The 25,632-nt window shown below is 47.8% G+C and overlaps 2 protein-coding genes across 5 annotated transcripts in view; both read right to left on the minus strand.

Moving 5' to 3' along the window:
* Window positions 1–3,832: 3,832 nt before the first annotated feature.
* TTC12 (tetratricopeptide repeat domain 12) lies at window positions 3,833–17,144 on the minus strand. The gene is made up of 21 exons (XM_082070521.1): window positions 16,977–17,144; window positions 16,367–16,518; window positions 16,067–16,097; window positions 15,791–15,865; window positions 15,419–15,540; window positions 14,738–14,797; window positions 14,000–14,071; window positions 13,420–13,480; window positions 12,945–13,133; window positions 12,347–12,416; window positions 11,466–11,554; window positions 10,810–10,978; window positions 10,177–10,269; window positions 9,838–9,901; window positions 9,469–9,603; window positions 8,861–8,962; window positions 8,244–8,312; window positions 7,396–7,497; window positions 6,483–6,582; window positions 5,056–5,281; window positions 3,833–4,225 (listed from the first exon to the last, which is right to left on the minus strand). The coding sequence occupies exons 1-21, from the start codon at window positions 17,038–17,040 to the stop codon at window positions 4,150–4,152; spliced, it is 2,121 nt and encodes a 706-aa protein (XP_081926647.1). The 5' UTR covers window positions 17,041–17,144; the 3' UTR covers window positions 3,833–4,149.
* Window positions 17,145–19,860: 2,716 nt separating this feature from the next.
* Window positions 19,861–25,632, minus strand: part of NCAM1 (neural cell adhesion molecule 1) — a 79,560-nt gene continuing 73,788 nt past the window's right edge. For 2 of the 4 annotated variants that reach the window (XM_082070219.1, XM_082070218.1), the window contains 2 exons: window positions 23,910–24,686; window positions 19,861–23,188 (listed from right to left, as the gene is read on the minus strand). In XM_082070219.1, coding sequence (XP_081926345.1) covers window positions 23,068–23,188; window positions 23,910–24,686 — 898 coding nt within the window. In that variant the 3' untranslated portion in view covers window positions 19,861–23,067. The remainder of the gene's footprint in view (window positions 23,189–23,909; window positions 24,687–25,632) is intronic. The other 2 variants (XM_082070220.1, XM_082070221.1) reach the window with 1 other exon arrangement.

Below are 25,632 nucleotides of genomic sequence, written 5' to 3' on the forward strand. Positions count from 1 at the left end.
AAGCAGAGAGAAGTTGCTCCCTCATCCCATTGTTGTCACACACCCAGGCTGATGCACAATATTGAGCACAGTTCTTCTGTTCACTGATGACAGAGGCAAAGAAGGGAAAAAGGCAGCAGTTGAGATTAGAACAAAACACACCACTCACCTGATAAATCAAATAGTCCAGCTGCAATCAGAATACAGATGGGGAATTTATCCTGCATCTTGTGAAGCGGCTCCCGAGTCACCCAAGAACAGCGTATTCAGACAGGGAGCAGCTCCCTCAGGAGTCGCTGCTGCCTCTCAGCAATGGGCATTAGCTGTGCCTGTTCTGGAAGGGCAGAGGATTGGGTTACTTTATAAGATCTTTGGCCAGACAGTAACCAATAATCTGTTCCAAAAAAAAAAAGGAAAAAAAAAGCCTGCACCAATTGGAATCGATTGATTTTCAACAAAAGAAGAGAGTGTGTTCATGGCAAAGATGGAAAGCGGGATGGTAAACATGAGAGGTTTCCTGGGCAAGGCAGCTCTTTGTCTCTGAAGAAAGAGTTAAAAGGCCACCTGGAGTACGGTTTGTGGATTCGGGCCACACCGTTTGGAAAGGATGCTTGAAAGCATCCAGAGAGGCACAAGAAAGCTGGTGAAAGGAATGTCCTATTCCTTCCTATAGGAAGGAATATCCTATAGGGATTTCCTATAGGAAGGAATATCCTATGAGGAGTGGCTGAGGACTTTGGGCTTGTCTGGCTTGGAGGAAGGCTGAGGGCTGACCTCCTGGCTCTCCACACAATGGAACAGCTTCCTAGAGAGCTGATCGGAGACCAAGCCTGTCGCTGTTCCAAAGGCATTTGGACAATGTCCTTAATAACCTGCGTTAACTTTGGCTGCGTTCTTAAATCCAGAGTCTCGGACAAAAGCCACAACACACAGGGAGAAGCAGATTATAACAGCAAATAACCCCACCTGGCTCTGAGCAGCCTCAATCAACATTTTGGTGAGACAAGAACGAGAACCATAGTGAAAGAACAAGCCCAACAAATGCCCAACAAGCACACAATTTCAACTTTGATAACAATCAAAGAAGGAACCAGAAGCTTCTTGGGCAAGGTCATAGTTACACCCCTTTTACCTTTAACCATAAGGCCCCAGTGTCCTTGCAGATGTTCACCTGAAGATAGTAAGCAGCTTACATGAGGCATCTGTTTAGTGCCAGGCACACCCCTGCCCCCCCACCCCAAAATAATGAGCAAAACTCTTGGAGAGAGGAAATTTATAGCAATACACATTAAGGAGACAGGAGAGAACATTATTCCATGGCCATAACTGTTGCAAGCACAGTGGAAATCACATGTTAAAAAATAAGCAAAAGTCAGATAAGTAGCGTAATGACAGCTCAGAAAAGCAGTGCAAAAGACACGGAGGACGGGGCGATTGCTCTCGGGAGAAATAACAATAAACTAGTATTCATCCTTCAGCAAACTGATAAAGTAGTCTAGTAGATAACACAGCAGATTTGGTGCTGACAGATGTCGTTTCCAGCCCCAGCCGTGTCACTCACCTGAACGTGGTGACCAAGGTCAGGTCACTTTGTTGTTTTCCCACTCTGTCAGTTGTCTGGGAAAGCAAATGATCCCAGCTGGTATTTGCACAGCACCTGGCACACAGGGCCCCATCTGTGTCGGTGCCTCTACCCAAAACCAGCACGCAGGAATGTGTCACGTTAGCTGACAGTTAAACGCTTTCGAGAAGGCTGTTTCCAAAGGCTCCACTTCTCCAGGTTGTGTTCTGCTTCTTCCACTGGTTGATGGTCTGTCCATTGCCTGGTCTTGTTTCACATAGCTGAGAGTGAGGCCAAGTCTGTACTATTGTGTCACCTACATTATAACACACGTGCTCTGCTGCATCCTAGGGACTGTAACCAAAGCTGCTGATCTGCAACTCTACCCACGTCACACTGTTGGCAGAAAGTACCATGGTACATCCGCATGGATACCAGACCTGGCACTGTTAAAACTAAATAGCAAGAAACTTTAACATTATAATAAAGGCAATAATTCTCCTAGAAAGAGTGGTCAGTATACCCACAGTCCCCGCAGAGCACATACCCTTTGGAAGGCACGGACCTCTTCCCACAGACTGGCATGAGCCATCCTACCTGAATACCAGTCAAGACAGTCCTGAACCATCCAGCCTAGTGCGGTGGTTTTACAAGCACAGAGATGCTACAAAAGTGCTCCGTAAGTCCTTAGCGACTCCCAGATGGGCCTGCTGGCAGGTTCTTTGTTTTTCACGTGGAACTACAGCTTGTACGGCCCAGTGCCCCTTCTGTAACTGCTGGGGTGCACTTCTCATCCCCCAAATGGCAATAGATCCCGCTGGTAACCTGGTGTGCTCGGAAGAATTCTGCAATAGCAATCCTTCGGAGGAGGACAAACCAGTTCACAAACACCTCTTGGGAAAGGAAGTCAGCAGCAATCCTGTCACCCGATCACCGTTTTCTTCTGGGAACAACAGCAACTGGTATGTGAAAGGTTCCATTAAGCAAAACCCAGCTTGTCAGTCAAAACCAAGAAAGATCTTAAGCTTTCAGGCTTGTAAGATGATTTGAACTCTCCTGTAATTTTCTGGTGACACATGGCACCCGCTGTTCCCTCTGACATCCTGCCCCTGTTAACACAAGATGCTGTCACCTTTTTCCTTAAGACAATGCTTAGTGTTTGTCAGGTTTAGAGCGCAGGACTTATTTGGACTTGAGCCCTGCACACAGTGTCTGTTACATACTTGCCCAGGCGATGCTGGAGTCTTTAAAATAGGATTATCAATTATATGCTTTTACTGCAAGGGGAGAAAAACCATGCGCAAGAGAATTTCCTTCTCCTGAAGTGGGAAGATGATTCAGCTGCTATTTTGAAAAGGAGGTGATATATAATTTGTCAGCCACTGTTCTGAAGGGACAAGATTACATACAGAATAGACACCCACAGGTGTCAGGGAGGCAAATTGAAGAGTCATTTTAAAGTCAAACATGACTGGCCTGTGCTGCTTCATATAATTGTAATATATTCCTTTGTTCCCCGCATTCAAAACCGAGCAAAAAGCAGAAGTATTGTACTTATGGCCAAAGTCCTTGTCTAGCCTAAGTTCTACGAGCTTTTAGTATCGATTTGTGTCTATGTGCATCCGTTTATTTGCAAAGAGCCTGTGTTAGATGTGACAGGCAGCACCACGGCTGCACCACCAGCAGAGTCTTCAACAGCTTCGCTTTCCAGAAGCATCTCAAACTGCCTCTTTGGAAGCCCACAGAAGAGGTGGGAGCAACGCATTCCTGCCTTTCTTTTCAAATTACACTTGCCATTGGTAGTAATTCATTTTTGATCTCTGCAGAAAACACAAACACTAGCAGGATGTGCCATGTGTTGCTGTTTAAAGAACAAATAACTGTAAAGGGATTAGAGACGAACAGAAGGAGCCGTGAGCAAGTGCTTAAGATCAGCAAGGTCATGTACTGTTCTGACTCCACACAAAAGTAGAGCATCAAGGCATAGAATTGAATTTATATAGTGTATAGTAAATGCAATGCTACTAAAATAAACAGCCCATAATTGATAAATAAGCCTCATTGTCACGAATTATCATTTAGACTGAGCGCTTAGTCCAATTAAGACCAACATATTTAAGCCGCTAAGTATGAAGTTTAAGGTTTAAGTAAAGCGTGAGGTGATATCACACGTGCAATAGTGAATCATAATCCAGCCAGCACAGGACACTATATGGGGGAAAAACAAACAACACCCACACGATTCTTCAATGTCACAACTCAATTTATTTCTATTTTCTCCTAATACCCTGGGTACCGGACCCAAACTGGACAGTAAACTAGACAACTAGGTCAGTGGTTAACCAGCAAAGAACTCACCAGCGAGAAAGGGCAACATCACTTATCAAAGCTTAACGCAGGCTGTTATTTTAGTTGTTAGCCTAGATAATAAATTAACTTCTTTCTCTTGGTACTTATATTGATGCTGTTTTACTGGCTCTTATGGAGGACCAGCAAGCACTTGGAAAAGGGATTGAAAAGCTGATGTGCTTTGAGTTAGTTTTATTAGAGAAGAAAACACTCAAGGGCCAGTGACACTACCAGCGCATTTGGAAGCTCTCCTGAAGAGCTCAGGCGCTCTGCAGGTATTTCATGGAGGAGCTCAGGATGGCCAGCCCGTTGAGCTTCCGCAGCTGAAGAAGGTGCCTGGAAAGACAACAGAAAGGTCGCTGGGGAGTCCAAGGTGACTAACAAAGCAAGGTGTAAACTTCCACTGCTCTGCTGCACCCCCCGCCAAAACCGCCACGGATGCTGAGTGCGACTTCTGATAAATTCCTCCTAAAGCAGCACGATAAACAGAGTTTCTAGACTACAATTCCCCCAAAGAAGGAAAACGGAAGTTCTAAATAATACTTGACAATTGTTCAAATAGGTGATACTTCAAATTAACAAAACAAAGTAACTAAAGGGTTTCCCTTTTATATCTCTGGAGTGTTTTGTAAACCTCAGAGCAGATGCTTTATCGTTCATTTGGGATCTCCAGCAGAAGCAAGGTGCTTAAACTTTGGAAGCCAAGCGTCATCCCTTGCCCTCTGCCGTGGGTGGGTGAGGATGGGTACGAACAAGCCGAACTCAGTTCCCCGTGTGGAATGCAGCTCGCTGCAGCTGGCGCTCTGCAGGTAACTGGGCTTGGCTTACTCTTGGCAGGCAGCAGCAGACATTCTTTGCTGACATTTATACTTCTGTTTTGCTCTCGTCATTGCTCTGACCTCTAGAAACTTGTACCATCACTCCTCCTCCTTCCATTCTTCCAGCACAGGGAGCAGCAGAAAGCAGCTCTTTGAAACACATTACGAGGGACACCTAACAACACAGGAACCCTAAGGCAGAGCTGTGGGGACAGTACCAGAAGTGGGAATGCTCCTTGGAGGAAGAGCGATGGATTGCATGGAGTATATGACGCTGCTCAGCTTTTCAAGAGCTACCACCTGATAACAGCCCGACGGCGCAGGAGAACAGTCGTTCTTTTACAATACCTTGGTTCGGCGACACAAAGCTTCCCCAGGGCAATGGCTGCGTTCCGCTGCACTGAAGTTCTTGTAGCATCACCACCAGCATGTTTCAACAAAATCATCACGACGTTGGAGTTCAGCAAGGACGCTGCTGCTCCAGGGACTCCAAGGCACTGGCCAAGGCAGAAAGCGGCGTTTCCCACAATCATTTCATTCTCCGAGTCCAAGAGCTTCAGCAGCACGCTGAACCCTGCAGAAAGAGAGGTTAATGGCACAGACGCACGCAGTTTTGTTCTCCTGTCTTTACCGAAACCCCCAGAGAGTGAGCACTGTTCTGTGTCGGGTGCTTTTCTAGGTTAAGGTTCTGTTTTAAGACAGAAATGCTGTTGTGGCAAGAATAGCTGAACTAAAGGAACACAAACAAGCTTTCTCTGTATCCTTAGCTAACAGAACGCGGCTCAGCTCTCCTGCTTCTGTAACCTACACTCATGTACAGCACCGGAGTGTTCCGTGTGTGCTCCTGATGCAGAGCGGTGCAGCTCTCGCTGGCAGCTGCAAGCAGCAGCAACTTTTCGGGCCACAGAATCTAGAACCACTTGGACAGAATGCTTTCTAAATAAAACACAGCCATGGCTTTCACATGCGTGAAGTTTCCTTGTGAGCTGTGGTGGAAAGAACAAGAGTGAAGTGTTTTTACTAATCTGAGGAAACGAAAGCTTCACCTGCAGATGACAGTGCCACTAATATGGGGGATACAAAAGGAAGACGGTGCTCCGAGAGGCTTTTAGCGAGTGGAAATCCTTCGGGTTCAAGTTGAACTACATGAGCTGACAGTTTCTTGACAGGTTCAACCGTTTAGATAAAACTGAGGCATTCTCTGTTGTAGTTACATTAGCGTTAATTGAACCTAGATTTTAAAGCAATCTAAGTAGTGTTATACCACATGACTAGAGCTAAATACTCACAAATACCCTCAGACATCTGATCTGATATAATCAGTCTGTCTCGTATCTATTTCCTTTTAATACCAGGCCAAATATCCACTTGTAAATTGAGGGAAAATATAAACAGCCTCACCCTCTGGAAGTCAGATGCCTAAATGAAGACTCTTATTTTAGCCACTAACCTTGGGAAGTACAACCCAATTCTGTTACAGTTTACAAGCACTTTTTCTCTGGCTCTGAAAAAGCGTATCAAGCCACTTTCCTGGAGTAAAGCGCAGTTTCTCTATCTCAGGCTTATTATCTGAGGTGCCTATTCCCATGCACACACAGAGCTAAGGCCATTAAGCACTATTTCAGGAGGCGAACCAGCACATTACTTAGAAGACATGGCTAAAGTCTTGCAAGAGTTAAACCCCGTGTTCAGTTCCAGTCTAGAGGGGAAGAAAGTAATTGGATGATACTGAGAACCCACCTCTGCATTCAGACTCCAGTGAAGTTGGCACTTACTTTTATCTGCCTTCACTAGATCTTCTTGAGCTCGTCTGTTACTTCTGGTGCAGATGGAAAGGGTCTTTATACCATAGCTGGATGTGATCTGTCCTGCAGCCTGGGTTTGATTAGAATAAAGCACGCATTAACAAACATACACTCCATACGCCAACTTACTCAAGCTTACAGAACAGCTTAGGTTAGTCAGGGGATAGTTAGGTATTCCTTACGCCTAAGCCCAAATACCAAAGTAAGGCCTTTGTAGAGCATATCTATCTCGAGATGGACACAGGCTGAAAATGACACAAGAACCATCTCTTTCCTGCCAGCAACAAACATACAAAAGTCCCTGAATCTCTGGAGCCCAGTTCCTTTCCCACTATCAACTCCCCTGGTGCCCACTGGTGACACGAGCCCGGCTGAGCGCCACAGCCTGTTTGCATCTCAAATCCACATCAGGCTGGGTACATACACGTTCTCCCAGGTCCACAGCTACACGGGAGAACAGTGCCTGCAGATTCACATACGCATTATTCAGGGAAAAATTGCTCCCCAGCTTGGTTCAGCAGCCACTGATGATCAGTGGCGAGGGCTCCATTGCTCTCCAGTGGTCCGAATTAGATCACGCCAACTTTAAGCTCTAATGCACCTACTGGGCCTGCGGTAGTTGATTCTGGAATTGGCAGGGCCCTGCAAGCAGAGCTGGACTACAGACCAGCCTACAGGAGCCAGGTCTAATTTCCAACCTGCTTACCTAGCCTAAAATGAAACTCGAGAGCAGTTACAATGGCCAACAGACGCAGACACTGGCAGCCAGAGTGGCTGCACAGGTCTTTCTCCTAAGGAAAAGAGGCTAAACACAGAGGCAACTATGGTTTTCTGAAGGGACAACACAGGCAAAAATAAAGGGAATTTTGTTAAATTCATTTACTTTCAAGAATTTGATGATTTTCTTCACCACCCCTCCTTTCACCGCCTCTTCTGTCGCCGCGGAGGATGCTGGCAGGACGCGGCTCAGCACTCCCACGGCTCTCTGCGTCAGAACAGTGCGAGGGAGAAAGGAAAAGTTTATTCGTCCAGACAACTTTCAGGAGTTTTCAAATTATTTTGTTTTTTTCAGAACAAAGCCAAATAATTGAAGTGATAAAAGGAGAATTTTACAGAAACATAACAAAGAACCCCTTTAGGACACGGCACAGCTTTGAAAGACTCAGTGTAGACAGAGATGAGACTGAACAACAAGCAACAGGACAACTCCCTGTGTGCTTTTTTATTGAAACAAATTCCCAGTAGGAACCAGCCCAGCACTATTGAGTCAAATAAAGCAGATCAGGAGAATTCATGTCAGTTCAGAGAGGCGAATGGACGCGGAGTCCACGTCTGCTCCCACCGATCTGCCTCGAACACCCGCTGTCCGTGGGACTTACACACATACAGGAGTCCAGTCTCCCAGGCTTGATTCACATACAACAATTGTAAAAAGAAACAGCAGCTAAACACCCAAATTATTCTTGCTCCTTCGCTTCTAGATTGATTTTGAAGAGTTTTATACTGAACACAATCCTAAGGATGAAATTATTTGTAAGAGCTTCTATTAAGTCTATTTCAAGAGAACATTGAACACCTCTTGCATCAAATAATACCAAAAACTGAGCAATATAAGGGGTATATTATCTCTTTACTACTAACAATTATGAACGTCTTAGGCTCCAAAGCCTAAGGCACAGACTTGCACAGTTTGCACTGAGGTGTTCATTAGTCCGTAGATATTCCACTTACTGTCACAATCCTCCCGTCCTTGTCCCCAAGGAGAGTCATGCACCTGCCGCTGACGTCCACAGCAACGCACTGAAACAACAACGCGAAACGGCAGGTCCAGCCGACTGCTGGAAGTGTCGAGAGAAGAACGGGCTGATACACACAGTACCGCACACCGGAGAACCCAGGGAGAGCAGGCACACATGGCACCGAGGCACTAACACTGCACCACCCAGACCTGACTGAAGAAATTGTTCCTTCTTGAGGGAATCCTTAAACAATTTTGGAATGTGCCAAGCATCTAAGAATATTCCACAACAGGAGACTGATGACAAACAAAACATTTATACCACTATAGAAAGGTTCTATACACTGTATTTTTCTCATAACTGTGTGTATATGGGGTGTGGTGGTGGAAGAGAAAGTTTTGTAAATTTTTTCACTTCTTAGTTTACTTACATTACTTACATTGTCAACCTTATCCATCTGAGTGCTTTGGTTTGACTTCAGTGACTTGCATCAGCCCCGCTGACAGTGCCAAGGCAGGAGGGTGCTCTAACTGCTCAGGCAATTCTGCATCTCTGAGAAAGTGATTATAAGAAGACAGCTACCAAAGAACGTTTACAGATCTTGCATACCTGGATGGTCACATTTGATTCAAGCAGTAAGTTCATCATCAGGCCCAGGACTGCAAACACACACTCCTGGTACTGGGGTGTGCTGACATCCGAGTATTCACCCTGTGCACGAAGGAGAGCAGAGCGCCATCAGTTCAGGGTTCAGCACACGCGCTTGCTGACACGGTGCTTCGGTGTTCCCCTGGTGCACCAGGAACTTAGAAGGAAGAAAAAGTCTTGTAAGCACCAGAGCAAATGGTGCCTTTTTAATACAGATTCATCCCTGTGTTTGTTCCTCTTTGGTATCTAAAGCTGCACACTCCAAACATCTGATGTTTAGGCAGTTAATAAGATCCTCTGAATTCTTTAGTTTCGGAGGACTGAGTTCATGCTGCATCCTTACCCCGAACAGGGCCACTTAAAATAAGGCACCATTCACTCTCCCCCACCCATCTATCGATCTGCACCTTATGTGAACAACGGACCTTTATCCAACTACTAGATTAGAAAGATCTCAGTCGAGGGTTCAAAGCTATTAGGCGAGGCAGACAAACACGATCACACAAGTACCATTTCCCCAGGAGACAGGCCTGAAAACACTATTCTAGGGAGCCGTCAGGTTTCCTTACCAGAAGGGTTAAGCAGGCTCGCCAGCACTGCTCGCACCCGGCCACCTGCGCTCGGATGGCCGCGTCGGCACACAGGCTCCCCACGGCGCCGATGCAGCGGGCGAGGGCTGCCTGGTTCACCAGCCGGGCAGAGGCCTGAGAACAGCAGTGGAACAACGAATCAAGAACAAGGGACAAGGAAACACAAATACATGCTCCCACCCCTCTGGCGACGGAAAACGGGAACAGAACTATGGGCACAGTAACTACTGTGGTTCTACCACAGAGAGGTTCTGTCTAGAAGCAACTGGCTGTAAAACTGGAAAGAGTGGTCGTAAGACACGTTACACACAAAAGTAAACCAGAAATATAGAAACAGATCTTTCATACCAGCAGCTGGGTGAATAAAGGTAAAACACCTGTGGAAAGCATGACGCGACACTGGGTTTTGAACCTGTCGGGGGATAAAGAAAGCCATATTTGGACGTGTAAAGCTTTAGACAAAAATCACAGATAAAGGCAACACAACAGCAACATAAAGACAAGGTACAACAACAAGCAGTTGTGGTTTAATGCCAGCAGCAACTAGGAGCACCCAGCGGCTCACTCACTGCCTCCCCGGTGGGATGGGGGAGACAATCAGAAAGGGAACAAACAACCAAACCACCTCATGGGTTGAGATAAGAACAGTATAATGAACAGTATAATGAACAAAGAAATGTAAGTTACCTTTCCTCTGCTGTTAAATCAGAGAGTATGTTCATGGCACTGCTAGCCCTGGCATCAGTGTGGTTGACAAATGTCATCAAAATCTGCAGCCATCTGTTATTAAAAAGAAAAAAGAAACAAATTGTGTCCACTTTGGTTTAATTATTAAAGATCAAAATCGTATTTTAAGTGCACCAACAAAATTTGTGGTCTTGAGCTTCATTGTGTTCAGTAGGGTTTTGACCAGGCTGGATAAGCCAGGCCTTTCAAACACCCTCGGTCACCCAACTGCCAGCAGAACGTGTGTTAGTACCAGATCCTCTCACGATATCCCTCCTTGCACAAGTGCCAACATCACAATATCCCTCCTTGCACAAGTAGAGCAATCTTAACACACGTGCCCATTTCTGTCAGCACTGTAACATTTCATCAGCGTGCAGGCTCCACAGACACGGGAGGCTGAGCTGCTCTGCTGCTGGCAAACATCCTGGGGATGGACAAGCAGAATGCAACTGAAGAGTTTGAGAGAGAGAAGCTCTAGGCTCGGCTCATTCCAATGACGAGCCCACTGCCAAGAAGCCTGTGGGACGGGTTCTGAACGTGTGCGAGCCCAGGCAGCGAGGACGTTTTCTGAGGTGCAGTAGTGCCCATTACTTTGATAGGTCCTGGTGCCTGACAAGCAGCCTCCTCCCGTTCTCATTCTCTGAGTAAAGAGAAATCAGTGCCAACGTCTCCTTTTGGATCTCCGGCACCCCGGAGGAGAGCAGTTTTGGCAGCTGTGCATTCACATCAGGGTGAGTCAATAGAAGATGCTGATTTTCTTCTGAAAAAAAAGAGAAGACCTAAGAGCAATGTCACACACAAATGGCGCCCCCATTACTATTATATTTTTTTATTTCTAGGTGCTGATTTAACATGTTTAATGTCTTTATTTCACCCACGAGCGCCTGCGCATCCCTCTGCATTCACTGCCGGCGACCCGCAGGCAGAGCACGACACGGGCCTCCCCCTGCCCTGCAGCACGAACATCGCAACACAGGGAATTTCCTTGCCACCCCTTCAGCAAATTTAAAATGCCCACAGAAACAGACTATGAGCTTCATCTCATGACGCACAGAACCATCCAAACTGTGTGCTGCCAGCAGAACACCTCCAACACTTGCCCTTGACCTCTAAAACTTGGTTTACAACAGTGTCTAGAGCCAAGTGCTCTGGCAAAGTGACGTTCATGCCAAACGACGCTTCCAGACACAATAAGTGCCATATTAACAGTACATTAGCAATGATTAACGCTCATTATATAGTCTTACCGTTGCCGGTGCAGACAGCTTGCCAAAGGAAGAGAAGAGAAACAGACAGATCCACTTCAGCACTGTTTTTAGTCTCTGTACAGAAGGCCCTGAATTAGAAATGTTATCTCATAAAAAGAGCAAAGGACAGATCAAACCATTAGCTTTTTGGCAAGGGACATCAGCAAAGGCCCACAGAGATGAGGCTCTGCCACAGGAACACGGGAGTTCATAAGCTCTAAACCCAGCTCATTGGTGACACGTTTTTAGAACAATCAGACTCGTTTTCCAGAACCTCCCCAAGACCAGATCTAGGATCTAGTCTACCTTCAGCACACACAGACCCTGAAGCAATATGGCTAAATATTAGTCAGATTTGTTTCCCGATTACCAAAACAATACGACAGCAGCCAAGGAAGCACGGCAGCAGAAGATACAGGTCCCCAGAGATGATCCCCATCCTTGATCACAGGATTAGAGAGTTTCACGGGTTACACTACAGAGCTATATGGCCAAATATTTACTGACAGCACCAACAGCACCAGGGAGTCTGGCCAGGTGTACTTAAAGCAACAAGTGCTTTCAGATGCTCTTTTATGCTAAAGTGTGTTGGGTTTTTTGGTGTGCATGTGCTTTTTTTCCCCCAAAGTTGCTCTCCCCGTGACAGGAAGGACAACGGTACGGAAATAGGAGACCCAAGCAGAAATTCATTCACTCTGCTCACTGCGTCTAAGAGACCACTGTTCCTGTAAGAGTCAGTGCACTCAGACACTAACATCTGTTATTACATTATCTTTTGATAATTCCATGTGCGTTTCAAGATGCGATTGTCTTTCTTGAGAACAATCCCTTCATTTTCTCATGCTGTAACACCCTACTGTTCTCCTTGGGAGAGCTCTTACCGTCTCACAGCCTCGTTGTCTTTGAGGATACTGAATCCATTGTTTGTTCTAAACAGAGTTTGCTCAGTGCCTGAAAAATTCAGAGATAAATGAATGAGCTCTATGGCCCATCTGGCTGATACATCGCAGTGAAGGCAGACTCCTGCTCTCCTGTAACACGGTGTGAAAGGAGAAGGTCACTGTGTCCACAGCTTTGGGGAAAGACTCCAGGAATGCTGCGTGAAGTACAAACAGCTTTGAAGCTAAAGGCCTCTAACCCATGCCTGATGCTGTAACGGACGATTGACTTCAAGCTAAAGGCTGTTTAGGAACACTGAAACGTGAGAGTGGCTTTGCAAATCAGTGTGCTTTAACAGAGAATGACAAGTGTTCCAAAACAAATGAAACACCTCGTAAGAAGTCTTAACAGATCAGCTACAACATCCATCTAGTTCTAAAATGATATGCAAACATCTACTGGCGGTAAATTTGGACTTCAAACGTTACTGATTTTATGTTTAAAATATAGGGATAGTTTTTCCGCCCCTTTAAAAACTCCTCCACTTGTATTAATCTACTTGGACTCCCGTGATCAACAAACTTGGCGTCACACACTTACGGCCTTTGACGGCTCCTGTCAACAGTCGGATCCCCCCCGTGTAGTAGAGGACGTGCTGGCGGGGCCTCCGCAGCCTCTGCAGCAGCTGTGCTACGGACAGCGCAGCCGGCTCCCCAGAGCGAACCGCCGTCCCTGCCGCCTCCTCGTCTTTCGTTCTTTCTTCCTCCAAGTTTACCTCGTTGACACAATCTTGGAAATAATAAGGAAACAAAGCGTGTCAGGTGAATGTTCTGATAGGGTCAAGTTTCAAGTGAAAAATGAAGCAGACTCCATGGAGAGCACGATGTTCTGCACGCAGATGTGCAGGACGAGCGACAGCTCTGGGGAGGGAAACAGCGGGAACAGGAAACAACCGCAACCAAAAGCTGCAGGAAAAGACTCCACCAAAAGTTCCGAAGAGCTGAGCAGGGGTTTGATTAAGCTCTGTCTTGATCAGAAAACAAGGGACGGCAGGGTAACGATTTTAATTTCTCACCTTTGAATAGGCTTTCCTTTCGGGGATCAATTTGTAAGATCTTCTCGTAACACTGCCTGGACTGCACAGGGAAAAGAACAGCTCTCTCAATGGAAGATAAAATAGGAAGATGATAACAATTATAACCCAGGCAGAGTCATCCCGGTTAAGCTCAAAAGTTCTTGGCCCACGGTACTGAAGCGTGAAAAATCACATTTATGGAGGCGCACAAGTCAAAACTTCCATGATTAAAAGTATTTACGCTTCCATTAGGGTTTCATACATGAAATGCAGAACTAGATCTTTTGTTTGATATTCATTTCACTGGGATATTGGGAATATATATATATACATATATATATATCTATATCACTCTCACTAGCATCTTTAATCTTAACAGTTCACTGAACCTGAATTATGCAGAGATTTTTGTCATGCACAGATAACACGCAATCATTTCTCAGTTATAGGCAGCAACAGTTTAATGCGCCGCACAGAGCAATTCGGGATAAAAAAATGAAACACATTTTACTCGATTGTCTCTTTGGGGCAAACGCAGAACAAAACACGGTCCCAGGGGCACAAGATTTAGTCAGCTTACCTCACTGTAGTGCTTCAGTGCCAGGTGAGCTTTCCCCATCAGAAAATAGGCTTTAATACATTTTTCATTGCACTGTGTTAAAAAGGAACTATTCATTATGTGTTTAGAAATTTTAACCTTTAAATACTTTTTTCCAGCCTTCTGACTAATAGTTTTAGCTGCCCAAAGTGCCTGCGAGCACGAAAAGGAGCATTAATACCATCTGCTAGAGGTACCTCAAGTTTATATGGTGAATTATCACCTCCAGGTGATAATTATCACCTCCCTAGCGAGGAACGCAGGCGTTGCTCTGGTTCAGGGTGGAAAGCAGCTGGTGCTAATATCCTGCCCAGAACACTGCACTTTGGGCAACACAAGCAGACTCTCATACAATGAGGTAACCATTAAGGCCTGCATCAAGTCTACAATGGCAGAACTCCTACAGCAACACGATTTCCATGTCTTTTGATGAGTTCTGCCAGGAACAGGTACTAATTTTCATTAGAAAAAAGAGAGGAAACATCCAGCTCAGCACTAACAGATCGGGTTATCTTTTCCAGCTCCATTACAAGTGAAAAGCACTGATTTCTTTAAATGATACTGCCAATGTTATTAATAATCTGCTAATTGTGTTGTAGCCATTGGCACCGCTGATGTGACGCAACTACATTTCAGCTCAGCTCTTTGGCGTTTTATATGATCTTCCCCTTTCCCACCAGATCTGGTTTTGGGAGCTTAGAGACAGGATCCTGCAGTTACCTTCAATGCCCATTCACAGTCACCAATGGCTTTTTCATATTCATGCACCTTCAGGTAGGCCTGAAATAAACCAAGATCGTCTAGGCAGAGGGGTCAGAATACTGCAAACAGCTTCCACCACCCACTGTACACACATCGGTTAAGTAAATAAAAATACTAAAAAGATTAGATGGTTTATTTGCTTAGCCATTGATTTTGCAGGATAATTACCAGCTGTTCCTTAATTCCTCCTGCATCTCCTTGGAGTTTGAATAAACCAAAATTCAATACGCACATATGGATGATACAAAGCAAGTAGAGAAAGCAAAACAATTATTAAGCTACAGTTATAAAAGTGACCCCTAAAAGAAATAATTCAAAAATCAGTGCATTCAAATAACGCTATGACCTAGAATGATTATTCTCTCCTTATTCTGAAGGAGCAAAGGTCCATCTGTGCCATGTCCAAGGGGGGGGACTCGAGCACTCCCTTGGGAAGGAGCAGCCGCAGCAGGACTGAGGCCCCAGGGATTCAGATACATTGGATCATCAGGGCAGAAGTTCCACCTCTAATGATCTGCTTTGTGTAAATTTGCCAAATATATGACCTTTTACGAAATCCACTTAGATAATAGAACAATATTACTTTGCCAGAATAGGACCCCACAGCGGTCTAGGGGCAGCTCATTTCCACGTGCTGACCTGTGCTCTGTTGGTGTAAAGCTCCTGCTTATCCTTCAGTTTTTCCAGACCTTCGGAGTATCTCTCGATGGCCGTGCCATAGTCTCCTTTCCTGAAGGCATCGTTTCCCTTCTCCTTCAGAGCTGCGAAACAACACACAGGCACTCAAAACAACATCTGTGTTTCATTTGCCCAAATGGTGACTGAGGAAACAGAGGCCGTATTGGAATAATCATCAAAACAGCTCATCAATGCTGTGTCTCAGATAACCAGAGCGCTGTCTCAGCGTGTGTAAGAACGGCAATAACAGAGTAGCTCGACAGCATCTTAAATCAGCCCACATCCTGCTAAATAGTATGTGAAGGCATTAGCTAAAAAACCTTTGGCAATTACCATTTGCTAAGTGTTCGTTCCTCTTCCTTCGTTCAGCTCGTTCCTTCGCATCCTTTTCCAAAATAGTCAGAAAGCCTTGTTGGCATCGGGAGAGTTGGTGGTATTCAAAAAATAAAAAGAGAGAGATAGCGACCTTCATTAAAATCAATCTACGGTAGAGAAAACAGTTATTTCTAAGGCTTTGGCAGAAATGTTATTAGGTCTTGCAGGAAGTAACAGCAATGCTGCTAAAATCGATTGAAGAGATGCTAAATATTTTAGGGAGCACTGTCCTACCTTTGTTCGCTGCCTCTGCATTTGCCGTATCCTAAAAAGAGAGAAACACACGCATGTATACGTACGAAGATTTTACCACAACCCAGAGCAGCAAAGAACACTTGGTTAAGTTGTTCAAAGCCACACGGTCTCTGAAATATCCAGATTAATGCATATTGGGAACAGCAAATCGACACTTAAACACGGGATGGTGAGGACTGAATTGTTTTTTTTTTCTCCTCGGTCAGGAATGTGAATTAGTATTACTTAAAAGCCCAAAACTGCATGCAGCTTCAACTTCAAAGGGAAAAAACCCCTTACGGAAGCTCGTGTGTTGATGACTGTTCTGTTCACCACAGTCTTGCTTTCTTCCTCCTTGCAGGTTTCTTGGTCGTGGAGCCTCTTCTCTGTTTCGGCAATAGCTTTTTCCTGGACAGCTGGGTCTGTGGAGCTCAAGCCTTGCACTAAATTGCCTAAAACGGGGATGAACAAATAAGAGATACACATGACTCCCAGTGACCCTGGGAGGACAGGAGATCGTGGTGCCTCTGCCGACGTAGGCGTTTGAAAACACAGGTGACCAGGGGCGCCTCTATAAATGGAAACCTTTACAAATACAACTCCATCTGGCTTCCGAGAGCTACCTACAGCTTCTGTATTCTAAAGTTTGCCAGGCTTAGAAAGCAGCCCTTGGCATCCGCAAAGCCTGTGACACCTAAGGAGACTCCACATAAAGCAAACTCGGAAAGGAAGGGCGGGAATTCTCCTGTTTTCCATTCGTTTTCTGCTTCCCCTTTGCTCACGTCCTTTTTCTTTCAGTCCCTGGCACCCCATCCGACGAAAACGGGGATGTCCGACCGCCTCCGGTCCCCACCGCGCCCCCGCAGAGTCTCCCGGCCGGGGACAGGCGGCTCCCCCGCGGGTCACTTACTGATATCGTCCACACGGCGGAGGAACCGCTGGAAATCCTCCTCCTGCTCCCGGTCGGCCAGCATGGCCGGAGCGGCGGGGCCCACCGCGACCAGCCGCGCCGGAAGACGCGCACCGACCGCGCCGTTGCCGTGGGAACCACGGCCGCCGGGCACGCTCCGCCAGGGGGCGTGGTTATGCAAAGCAGGGGGCGGGGCGTCGCGGTCCGCCATTTCGCGCCCACCCTCGGGAGTCGGGGCGGCGGGGGGGCCGCGGGGTGCGCTCCGCTCCCTCCGCCCCGTGCGGGGGGGGCCGCGGGGTGCGCTCCTCTCCCTCCGCCCCGTGCGGGTCGGCGCTGCCGAGCCCCGCTCGCCCCGCAGCGCGGGGTCCCTCTCCCGGCGCGGGTCAGAACCCCGCTGCAGCCCCCAGGGGGCTGGTACCTGCGCAAGAGCGACACAGCCAGAGGGTGGCACCATCCTCCAGCACAAAGCTGGGACTTCAGGGCTTCTCCCGCCTTGTCGCCTGTGTCCCCAGAGCAGCCCCCGTGCTCCCGCCAGCCGCTGGGGCGCTGCCCGCCTGAGCACGCCCCGAGCTGCGCGTCTGCCCGGGGGATGACACACAGGGCCGGGCTGCGCTCCAGCAGGACGTGCGGTGGCACAGACACGCTTCTCAGCCTCTTCAGGCCCTTGCGAGAGAAGCCTCGCCCTCCTTTCCACCGCGCAGCCCTGGATGGGTCCGGCTGGCCGTTCGAAGCAGCCGCTGCATCCAGCGTCTCCTCGCACCAGCGCTTCCCACAAAGCACGTTCCCAGCAGGACACGCACACGCGCGTCCGTGGCTCCAATAGCCAGATGGTGGCAGCTACTGGAAGCTGTGAGTCGCCAAAGAGCGTCAGAGCTTCACCGAGTTCCTGCTGCACTGCCGGGACTTTGTGATTTCGGGCACGTTATAACCCGGCCTGGCAGGTTCTCCCCAGGCTGTGAGTCCGCAGCAGTGACCTCCAGCTGGTGGGACATGGAGCGAGCAGGGGTCCCGCGTCTCTCCCGTCGTGGTGGGCGCACGGGCTGCTGCGCTTCAGCCTCCTGCTCCCCAGCTCCGCTCTCCGCTCCGGCCTCCGGGTGCCCCGTTGGCTCCGTGTCCGGGAGGGAAGCCTTTCAGCTTAAAGATGCAGCATCTCTATAGGCAAATCCTGCCTCTACTCCCCTGCGTCCAAATAGTCTTGTGTGCCTCCCATTCAGCTTCCCCTTCTCTCTCCTTTCAAGAGGCTGCATTTCGTTGCGCCATCAGATCCAGTGTTTATGTCTCCTGTTCATCAGGCTCTGCAGGAGGGCTACAGGAGAAAGAGCGTCATTCGCTAGTGCTGTATGGAGAGCCACTGCTGCTTCCCAACGCTGTTCCGCTCTGCTATAGAGTCACCCGGAGCAGCAGACGCGGTGCCGTACCGCCCTGGGCTCCTGCTGGGCAGCATCCCCGGCACAGCCAGGGGCTGTGGGCTGCACCAGAGGAACAGAGACCCGCAGGGCCTGAGCCTCCGCGGGCACGATGAGGCTGATAATGCAGCTGAGGAAAACAGGAGCTGGAATTCATTTAGCAGCTGGGTGGAGATTTCATTACAGCAAATGAAGATCTGCTGATCCCTCAGCGAGCGTGGCTGCGCCCCCCGCGAGGCTGCGCCAGCGTTCCTGCCCTTTGCAATGAACGGTGGGGAGCGTAACGGGCAAACGTGCAGAGGGGAGAGCCACCGTTACCGAAACGGTGCCTAATGCCTTCCATGCAATTCAGTAAAGAAGCACGTAAAATGCTACCCTGAAAGCATGTGCATGTATATTCATACACTTATAACGGATGACAAGCCAACTATCTAGCATGGCTAGAAGAGATGAAAGAATCAGAGAAGCATTTTGGTTGGAGAAGACTTTGAAGTTCATAGAGTCCAACTCTTAAACTGTTTGCAGCAGATCTCCAGCCACCTCCTTCAAGCTCCCCCAGCTTAGACTCACCCTTGGGCCCAGCCTGCGGTGGGCGGAGACCTGCTCGGCCGAGCTGACACTGACCGTCGGTGCCATGGGCTCAGTTAGAATTACCGAGACAGGCAGGTCCGAGGGCTGGTGAACGGCTGAAGAAATACAAAGATCTAGTAAAGAATTTTCAGTTCTGTTCGGCATGGGGGACAACCCTGACTCCAGGAAAAGAAAACTCGTCCCTCTTCACACAAGGGCACGTGCTCTGCAGCAGCAGTAAATGAGGCCAAGTGCTCTAGGACCCTCTATTGATCTCTGACAAAGGAGGAAAGACCACCTGAGCTCCTCATGGTTCATTAAGACGCTACAGGAACAGCAGCACCAAAGTCATACGGGGCCCATCACAGCAGCTTTGCTGCAATAGTGTCTTAAACCACACCATAAACCCCTCTTTGGGACACTCACCACTTCGGAAGAGCCCGTCGGTGGAATCACCGATGTTCCTTCTGCAGTTTGGAGCAGCTTGGCCGCCGCAGCACGACTGCTCTGCTGACACTGCTGAGCCGAGAGCCGCGTTCCCGTGTCTACCGCCCAGAGCCTGAGCCGCGGGCACGACAGCGTGGGACCGCTCGCTCCACGCTAAGCCCACGCGTGGATGCAGCCCTGGGCTCCGTGTCTGCGCACAACACCCGCGGAGCGGCTAAAGGAGGGCACACAGGGCACAGACTGCGTGCGTGGGGCAGCTAAAGGGCACACAGGGCACAGACTGCATGCGTGGGGCAGCTAAAGAAGGGCACAGACTGTATGCATGAGCTTGGTTTTTTGTAATTTTTATTTGAACACAGTATTCTGACAGAATGCAAAGTCAAAATCCTCAGTTAGTATCAGTATTTACACCAGTGAGAATGGGAATAAAGGTGGAATCGATGTTTCACTTGGTAAAAAGATTTTCTGTTTTCTTTTTTTTTTTTGATTTTTTGTTGTTGTTTTTGTCTTTTTTTCTAACAAGATGGAAGGCCCCAAAGTGGGGAACGCTGGGTGAGGATGGCAATGGCAGCTCCGAGAACAACTGTCAAAACAGCCTAGTGTGAAAACCTGGGGTCTGAAGGCTCCATAGAAAAGTGTGAAAATAAAATCCCACTCTAAAAGCCGAACAACTGGATGCACTATTATCATCTTTACGTATGCGGCAGCATGAAATGTAGTCACTCCACAACTAGAAGCTGATCAGTCTACATTGCCATATAGATATATATGTATGGTATGGATACATATATAAACATATACAGCATAAACGGCATCAGGTTGGTCCCTCTTCAAAGGTTTAAACAAAAGCAACGAAGTCTAAACTACCTTGGAAATGGGGAACTTCTACATTAAAATAAATTATTCGCCATTGAGGCCAAGTATAAAACCTCTCCCGGAATTGATCTCTGATATTGGGAGGTGTCGCAAGGGCACTGAAAAGGAGCTGGATGGGCACTCCCGGGGTTCCGGCAACGCCTTGGAACGGTGCTCAGCCACAGGAGCGGGGCACACGCTGCCTGCCCCGTCCTCCCCCAGCCATGGACACCCCATGGTAGCATTTGTAGCGTATTTCATGGGTTGATTCTTTAGAAAACAAAAATCCCAGGCACCACGGGCCCAACTACCCGTGGTCACACTGGTGCTGCTGTGATGGGTCACGCCAGGGCCAAACTGGACACGAGGCTCTGAAGGACGGACCCACCGTGCCCTGGCGCCCTGCGCAGGACGGTGCTGCACGCGCTGTGCCCGCGCATCCAGCCGTCCCCATCGCATCCAGGAGCTAAGGAACAACCCGCACACTCTGCAAGTGGCAAGACCGTTATTTTTCACAGTTCGAAGTGACGCGATGCCACTGTAAGAGACTGCGCACTCAGAATAATACACGATAAACGGGGCTCAACTTACCCGCGCCAACCCGCAGTCTGCCCTGCCCTCACCATCCCCTGCTCATCGCCTTAGCACACGGAATGGGTGCCACACTCAGCTTGCTTTGATTTGTCATTTAAAGGCTTCTGTTCCTTCTAAGAGTTGTTCTCTTCTTTGTTTTTCCTCCTGATTTGTTTAATCTGAACTATCGCTACACCTTCCACATCCAATCTATGTTGAAGCTTTTATTATTTCAATACTATGACGAAAAACACATTTCACACTAAAATAGTCACGCACCCACAGTGCACAAGCTTGCAGATCTAAAGTAGAATTAAAACAGAAAACAAACCCAACGAAAATAAAACCGAGAAAAAAAACCCAAACGAAAACAAAAGCAAAAGCCCAACAGAAGGAACATCTCTATACAATGGGCTGGTCTTCCTCTATATACCTCTGCCTTCCTTCTGCTCAAGCCTCCCTTCTTTTCACCCCAAAATCTCAGTGTTAACTCCATGACTCCCAATTATAACCTCCCCTGTCCACACTGATAACACATGTACTACATCAGCCCCCTTTCCCAGCTGTTACAGACACCATGCAAAGACAAGTGACATCAACGGGAGTCTTGGCGTTGATTTCCAAGCACTTGTTCTTCGTTTCATGGGTTTGATTCTGCAGAGCAGAATCAGTTGGAAGGGACCCCCAAGGACCATCGTGTCCAACTCCTGTCCCTGCACAGGACGAGCTCAAGCGATGGGACACAACAGTTCAGTTGGAAGGGACCCCCAAGGACCATCTGGTCCCAGTGCTGATGGGGCTTTGCAGGACGGGTCCTGCACGCTGCCAAGCACCCTCGTGCAAAAAGGTTTTGCCTTTAATTAAGACTTCTAGGGTCAAAAGAAATCGTATTTACTGACATACTAAGGAGGAATTGATACAATCAAACATCTGAGATGAGACCAGACCAGCCCTAACTGTACAATCTCCCTTCTGCTTCGCAAAGCTCCAGGAGGGGTCCATGAAGGAAAGGGGAGAATGTCCTAAAAAAGCAGAGATGATATTTCTCTTATGCAGTCAGGCCCAGGTCCAGCAAGGGACTTAAACTCGTGGTAAATTTAAGAATAGAAGGACTCTCACCAGCAACTCTCTCATTCCAAGTTAATGTGTTTCTGGGGGTTGCTGGATAAAGACCTTGGTTGGTGACAAGTGGTTTGGATACCCCCACCCACCCACAGAAACCCACGCAAACCCCAGCGTTACTTCTCTTCTTACTCCAGTAAGAAATAATAATAATAATTATAATAATAATAAGAACAATAATTAAGAAAAGATAAAGGGGAAACAACTACTGTAAACATCCATGGTTTCAAATGTCTCCCTTTGCCAAGCAAGCATGCTCTACCCTAGGATCTAGAGACCGTATTTACTTCTTTTTAAAAAAAGGCAGCTATTTTACACATACAATTAAACACAAAAAAAGTTAAAAAAATGTCAACTGTAAACACTGGAAAGAACAAAAGTTGGCAAAATTAACATAAAATTTAAAGAAATGTAGAGTCTGAATACTGCAAATCGAAATATATCCCCCCCACAGCTGCTATTTTGGCATTCTTCCTAAAAATAACGATAAAACCCAAAGAAATGCCTAACGTGGAGAACGGAATTCAGTCACAAAGAGCTCAGGACACTTTGCATACTGAACAAATACAAGGTGAACAGAAATTATAACTTATTTATGAGGCTTTACATAGTTCAAACTCGACTGAAAAGTATAAAAATAAATTGTGGACTTTGTTCATTAAGTACCAGCTGTACCAAGCGATACAGCAGCTATATCTGCTATACTAATGAAGGAAACAACAGGGGTTATTTCTTTCTCTAGGACTAGTTGATTTTGAGTGTCCCAATCACGTTGCAAATGGTATTTGCAATTTTGTTCTATTGGAATATATACAGGGTCAGCTAAGCCCTGATTTGGTGCTGGGTTTAACCCCGGTTTTAAAATGCATTACTTTTTAAAAGCAAGTGCACAACAGATAGAACTTTTCTAGAAATCTTTAAAAACAAAAAAAAGAAAAAGAAAAAGAACAAAAGAAAAGCAAAAGAGAGATGCCCCCCGCCCCCCCATTTATGCATTTCCTGTTTTGTTTGTTTTTTAAAAAAAGGCAACAGACACGAGAAGAACGAGATGGGTGTTGTGTTTTGTGTTTTAAATGCTCGGGTGAAGTTGTTCTGTCGTTGTTTCCACCTGGCGCCGATCATGCTTTGCTCTCGCTGCCGTTTGTTTGTGTGGCTTCATTGGGAACCGTCTTCACTTCCGCGGGAGGCGTCTTCGTGTCCGTCGCTTGCGCTTCGCATTTGTCTTCTACTGGGGTTTTCCTGAGGAAGAACCACCAAAACGGCACCGTTTAGAGACAGGGAAATACAGACCCAACTGCTGAATTAGTGATAGGGAATGTGTTTCTGGAAATGAGCAAATATTCGCCTTTGTAGAGCAGCCTGTGGCTGCAACACTGATTTGCCCCCAGGGAATCAGATGGGCAGCGCAGGTAAAAGAAGGGGCTGGAGCGGCAGAAAGAGCCCAGCTCTGCGTCCCACCGTACCAAGAATTCATGTACATGCCACAGACATGTTGCCATATCCTTTAGCCAGTTTAGGGACAAACCAGAGGTACCGCGCTTCTACAGTTTCACGTGGCACCAGTTCCTGCCCTGCCTTCTGCTGAAATAAGTTCTGCTCTGTTAGGAAACCCAATCTGGGTCACTGTGCTCACTGAACTGCAGGAACCCAGCGCTTCCTCTGCATCAAACTGCCCTGTTTCTCATAAAAGAATAACCTATAATAGACAAAGCTGCATAAAAGTCTAAAGAATAACACTTTTCTGATAAATTCCTGGGTTTGTCTTTGCTTCGCTGGCATAGCCTACCCTGCTTTCCTCCTGGACCTTTAAAGCCACGTCCTATTTAGTTGGTTCAAGGTGAGTTAGTTTGCTAAGGAAACAATGAGATTAGTTACAAGAACATCCAACAAGAACACAGCACAAGCACCAGAGCACAAGAGACACAGCACACAACCAACGGAAGATTAAAGGCAGCCATACTCGGTGTTTGCAGGCGCGGCGGGCGCAGAGCTGTCTGCAGCGGAGGGAGCGGGCTCGTGAGCCTGCCCGCTAGCCACACCGGGAGCAGTAGCAGTGCCAAGAGCTGCAAAAACATCCTTTGCAAGATCAATGTCTGGTGTCTTGAAGGCCCCTTCGTCCATTTTAAAGTCCTCGTTCTGGGAGGGGTTTGCGGTGCTGCCTGAAGCAGCCTCGCTCTTCAGATTGCTCGGGTTCTTGGTTGTCTCTGTTGGGCTCTTCACTGTACTGGGCTGCACAGCTTCCTTTTCGGGGCTCTTGGTGCTGGAGACCTCCTGCTTGGGCTCTGATGGAGCTGGAGGGCTAGTGAGGTTTGCAGGGCTCGAGGCAGCTGGCTTGTTACCAGCCGCCACTTTGGAGGCCTCGGCCACATTTGCAACAGCGCTGGGGCTGAGCACTGCGCCTTGGTTGGACAGGACACTTGAAGACAAATTGTTAGTAGCTACAGCAGAGCTTGGGGTATCGCTGAGATCAACGAGGGGGGCCACTCTGGGGGTGGAGGAGGGTGGTGGTGAGGAGACTGAGCCCCCTTTGGCTGGAGTGGCCTGGCCAGGCGACATGGTGTTTGAGTCGGGCACGGCCGCAGCTGGCAGGGCCATGCTGGAGGTCAGCGTGGTGGTCTCACTGGTGGGGCTGTTCTGAGCAGTGGCAAAGGTTTCAGTGACAGTGTCAGAGTTAGTGGTGCCCGTGGTTACAGAAGGCAGCATGTCCTCAACGGTAGCTGCGGTATCGGCGGGGTGCCTGTGAACGGGACAGGAGTAGAAGAGAAATAGAGACAATGAAGCCCGTAAACGACGGCAGGGGAACAGGGAGCAGAGTGTAAGAGTGAGAAGGGGGGTGGCACAGCAGCGGCACGGCACGTGGGGACAACACACACGACACAAAGAGGCGCTCGCGGGAGCAGAACCCTTTCGGAGGTCAGATGTGCGAAGGGCAGCAAGGACTGGCTAGGATGCCTGAAGGACAACTAGGAAGAGAAAGAGAGTAAAGAGGACACATCCCTCAGGACTGGCTTGCTCACACAGATTTTGGGTTAAGTCTCAGCCAACAGTAACCCTGCCAACTTACAGAGACTCTTCTCTTTTAGCTTAACTTACCTCTCGGCCTCTTCCACCTGACCTCACAAGGAAGCTTTCTACCAGTTCCCTGAGCTCGCAGCCCTGTGCCATCTGTCAACACGCACCAAGGTCAGTGCTACCCCTGAATCCAGTCCCTCATCTTGGCCCCATCCCTTTCCCTGCAAGTCTAAGGCCTTCATCAAACCACACAGAACAGAATTATTTTTCTCACGCACACGCATAAAGAAACACAGAATGGTTTGTGCTGGAAGGAATGCTAAAGATAATCTAGTTCCATCCCCCTGCGGTGGGCAGGGACACCTTGCCCTAGACCAGCTTGCTCCAGGCCCTGTCCAACATGGTCTTGAACACTTCCAGGCACCCACAACTGCGGCAGCCTGTGCCAGGGCCTCACCACCCCCACAGGGTGAAGAGCTTCTTCCCTATAGCTAATCTAATTCTACCCTCTGTCAGTTTAAAGGCTTTATCCCCTCTCCTCTCACTACACACCCTTGTAAAAAGTCCCTCTCCAGCTTTCTCGTAGACACCCTTTATGTACTGCAGGGCTGCTATAAGGTCTCCTCGGAGCCTTCTCTTCTCCAGGCTGAACAACCCGTGCTAAGATCGAC

Source organism: Streptopelia decaocto (assembly GCF_964273445.1).
Source record: "Streptopelia decaocto genome assembly, chromosome: 21".
NCBI classification, from domain to species: domain Eukaryota; kingdom Metazoa; phylum Chordata; class Aves; order Columbiformes; family Columbidae; genus Streptopelia; species Streptopelia decaocto.